Source organism: Mustela nigripes, chromosome 2 (genome assembly GCF_022355385.1).
Source record: "Mustela nigripes isolate SB6536 chromosome 2, MUSNIG.SB6536, whole genome shotgun sequence".
NCBI lineage: Eukaryota > Metazoa > Chordata > Mammalia > Carnivora > Mustelidae > Mustela > Mustela nigripes.
This window is the reverse complement of record NC_081558.1, coordinates 662,547-666,357: the sequence shown is the minus strand read 5'-3', so window position 1 is coordinate 666,357 and position 3,811 is coordinate 662,547. Positions and strand designations below refer to the sequence as shown.

Genomic DNA, 3,811 nt, shown 5'->3' with positions numbered 1-3,811 from the left:
AAAAAAAAAACAAAAACAAAAAACCAAAAAAAAAACCCCAAAACCAAAACAAAACAAAAAAACAAAAACCCCAAAACAAAACAAACAAAAAAAAAACAAACCAAAAAACCAGAAGGAAGCTGGTGGGGAGGGAGGGGCCTCCCGCTGCCCTGACCCCAACTGCCCGCCCTCCCACACGCAGGCTGGCCCAGGGGACTCTCCACTCAGGGTGGCCGGGCGAGGGACGTGGTTCCTAGGCCACCACGAACTCTGACTTAATGTCAGGGTTGACTTCCGGCTTCCAAACGGAGTCCTCGAAGTCGAGGCCCAAGCCGGAGGCCTCACTGGGCCCGCCACCCCCACCGCCGCCGCTGGTGTCGCTGCGGCCGGCCTTGCGGCTTGGCGGCCAGTGGTAGGGCCCGCGGGCATCCCGCCGGGCCTTCCTGCGGAGCCGTTTCTGCTGGAGCAGGAGCTGGAGGCGCTCTACCTTGCAACGGGTGGCCCGGTTTTCCGTCTGCCGCAGCCGGTCCCCTGAAAGGAGGCAGTGACCATGAGCCCTGTTGGCCCTTGTGGGGAGAGGCCAGACAACCCCCGACCCCCACAGCACAAGGCACCACCCAGCCTTCCCAGTAGCCAGGAGGTGTCTCAGACTTGAGGCTTCTCAGGCCCTGTCCACCGCCAAGAGCCCGCCGAGGTGGGCGCTGGAGCACAGCGCCAGCCCACTGGTCAGGTGGGACCATGGTCCTCAGGCTGGTGGCTTTGTTTCCCCCTCACGACCTGGGCTGGAGGCCCGCCAAGGCAGAAGTGACACTGTTCCACAGGGCTCAGGATTTCCTGGGGTCGGCTGGGTCTCTGGGGGACTCAAGCCACCCCTGGAGCTGCTCTGCTGCCCCCCTTCATCAGACCAGGCCATTCACAGAGGCCCCACCTGCCATCTGGACAAAGTGCAGGGGGGTGGGGGGGAGGGAAGGAAGTGCCCCTCTCGGGGGAGGACAAGGACACTTTGTGCCCCAAACACACATGCTCCGTTCTCTCCACTCTCGTGCGGAGCAGGGCAAGCAGCAGCTGCTGGCCCCCCTAGCCCCCCGGCGGGTCAGCTGCCCTGAGCCACGCACAGAGGGGCCTTCAACAGCCCAGGGATGGGCGGGGTGCGCTGGACACTCACCCAGGGGCTTGCACATGCGGGCCTGGCTCAGGGAGGCCGGGGCCGCAGCCGCCAGCTTCTCGCAGGAGGTAGTTTTGGGGGTGAGGTCCGGGGCAGGTGAGGCGGGTGCGCACTGCGCGTGGCAGCGCAGCTGGGTCAGGGACGGGGGCATGCCCTGGTAGTGCCGCGTGGCACTCAGAAGGTCGTTGAGGATCTGCAGGATGGTGCCGATGTCACGCCGCGGGCGCCCGCTGCTGTCCTGGCAGTTGGGGTGCAGTGTGCCTGCAGGAGGTGGGGGGCTGCCGGTGAGTGCAGGCGGGATGGACACGTGGCCTCTGAAGCGCATGCGCAGACAGGTGGGCCCCCAGGGTGGGAGTGAGCACGCGGGGACCTGCGCCTCCTGGGGGCCCAGAGCCTCCCGTGTGGTGGGGCACGGGCCAGGAGACCCCGGGGAGCAACGGGTGAGATTGTACCCCCACCCAGCCGCTGCCTCTGGGTGGCAGGGGATCCCCGCAGGGGTACTGCGACACCTACCAGAGAAGGTCCCTGAGAAGACCCCCGGGGCATGGTTCACGAAGCTCTCGATGACAGCGCCAGGCTTGCGGGAGCGGGAGGTAGGGCTCCCCCCGGGGGTTGAAGTGGGGCTGGCGCCAGCACTGGCGGGGGGCGAACAGTCCATCTGGGGGGGGCGGCCGGGGAGAGGAAGGCAGGTCAGCTGCGGCGGGTCGGGGGGAGCAAGGACAGTCCCTGGAGGCTGCAGACCTGGGGCTCTGAGCCCCTCCCTCCGTGAGGTGCGGGACAGCCCACCTTCCCCAGACTCACCTCAGGGCAGGCGGCGGAAGCGGAGTGGGATCGGAAGGAGCCGGCGGTCACAGATGAGGGGGACGTGGGGGCAGGGCTGCTGGCCATCGGGGGGACTCGGGCAGCGCCGGCCATGGACCGGCAGGGGGACGACACGGGGGCGGCCATGCCGGGGTCCCCGCGGGCAGCGGCGGCGGCGGCGGCGGCAGCGGCCAGCACGTGGCGGTGCTGCAGCGGGGCGTGCTGGGCAGCCAGCTGCAGCTGCACGAACATCATGTGGTCCCCCACGCGCAGCGCCAGGGTCAGCGGCGAGCGGCCCGACAGGAAGTCACTGACCTGTAGAGAGGGGCCCGTCAGCGCCAGGGCCCCAGCCTATTGTGCCCCCAGCCCGGCCCAGCCCCGGCACCCCACGCTGCGTGACCTGGGGCCTCTCGCCGCCCCTCTCTGGGCTCTGGGGTCCCTGTCGGTGCCACGGACGCTTAAATAAAATGAATCGGTATTTCCGGAAGACGCCTCCGCCAGCCCGGCCCGGCCCGGGCGCCACTGGGGGCTGTGGGGGACAGAGGCGGGTCAGATGGGGGGGCCTGGCCCTCCCTGGCCAGCTTGGTTCTTTTAAGGGGAAACTGAGGCCAGAGGGGGCAAGACCCAGTCAGCAGCCGCTGCCCTCAAATAACCCCACCTCCCAGCTCCCCATCCTCTGCCTGTAAATACCAGAGGGAGCCAATCTCAGACCCCCTCCCAGTTAAGCCACCCAGGCAGCAAGTGGGCGGGAATTCCTGGACAAATTCTTCTTCCTAACCTTTGCTTTCTCAAGATAAATATTTATCTGTCCTGGGTGGGGCTGAGGCTGAGGGGGAGGCTTCCCTGCTGGAGGGGGCCCTGATGGTTCTGAGGCCTGGGTCCCGCGAGACCTCTATGCAGCCCCAACACAAACCCTCAGATCTGGTGGGTGGCGGTGGCAGGGGGTGCATCCGACACCCAATGCAGACTGGGTCCCTCCTCTGGAGCCTGGCCAGTGCTGAGCTTTCCCCAGGGGCGAGGATGGTGGGGGGGGTGGAGGTTTCTGAGAAGTGACATAGGCCGGGATGACTCAGAACCACCGCCTCCCAGCCCTCCGCTGGCAGCGGCAGGCGTAACCTTCTCTGCTTGGGGGCCGCAGGGAGGCGGCGAGGAAGGCGGGCAGTGTGCAGCTCCCCCAAACCCTGAAGCCTAGTCTGCAGGGCACAACCCCCCCCCCCGGGTCCAGAAGCTCCCCTTGCAGGAAAGGCTTGAGGTGGCTTCCCAAGAGCAGCTGGGGAGTCCCCCCCCCACCCCTCTGCCCTGCAACTTCCTCCCTGGGGAGGGCGAACAGGCGGGCATGACTCGGTGCCAGGCGGGGAAACAGCCCTCGGAGCCAGTCACTCCGCCCAGCGGCGCCCCCCCCCCCCGCCCCTGACGCAGGCACTGTGGGGCGGATGTGAACCAAAGACACCCCTGGCCCCCCTGCCAACCGCAGGCCCCCCTGAGAGCCGAGAGCTCAGTTCCCATCTTCACCAGGAGATCCAGTGCGGCCCCCACCCGGCTTCTGGGACCCCAGCTCTGCCTGTAGCCCACGGACCCTCCTGATGGCGGACCACCCAGCACCAGCGCCCCTCTTCCTCCTCACTACCTAGCTGGTGAGGACAGGATGCTACATGTCGGGGAGGGGGCGAGGGCCTCCAGGCAGGAGGAAGGGAAGCCGCTGAGCAGGTTTCCTGCGGCCAGCCCAGCCCACCCCCTAGCCGGGGCGGGCAGCAGCCTGCTTCCCCCACCCTGGCAGCAGTCGGATAGCTGAGGCCTGTGTCACCCTCCTGGGAGGAGGGCCCTGCTGCCAGAAAAATGAGGAAAGGAAGAGGTAAAAAAAAAAAA

The 3,811-nt window shown here is 66.9% G+C and overlaps 1 protein-coding gene across 1 annotated transcript in view; it reads right to left on the bottom strand.

Annotated features, from left to right (window-relative positions):
* Positions 1-17: 17 nt before the first annotated feature.
* The window catches only part of MIDN (midnolin), an 8,471-nt gene continuing 4,677 nt past the window's right edge, over positions 18-3,811 (bottom strand). Inside the window, 5 exon segments of the mRNA XM_059388470.1 lie at positions 18-510; positions 1,145-1,405; positions 1,658-1,802; positions 1,946-2,260; positions 2,346-2,603. Of these exon segments, the coding sequence (XP_059244453.1) occupies positions 233-510; positions 1,145-1,405; positions 1,658-1,802; positions 1,946-2,260; positions 2,346-2,603 (1,257 nt within the window). The 3' untranslated portion in view covers positions 18-232.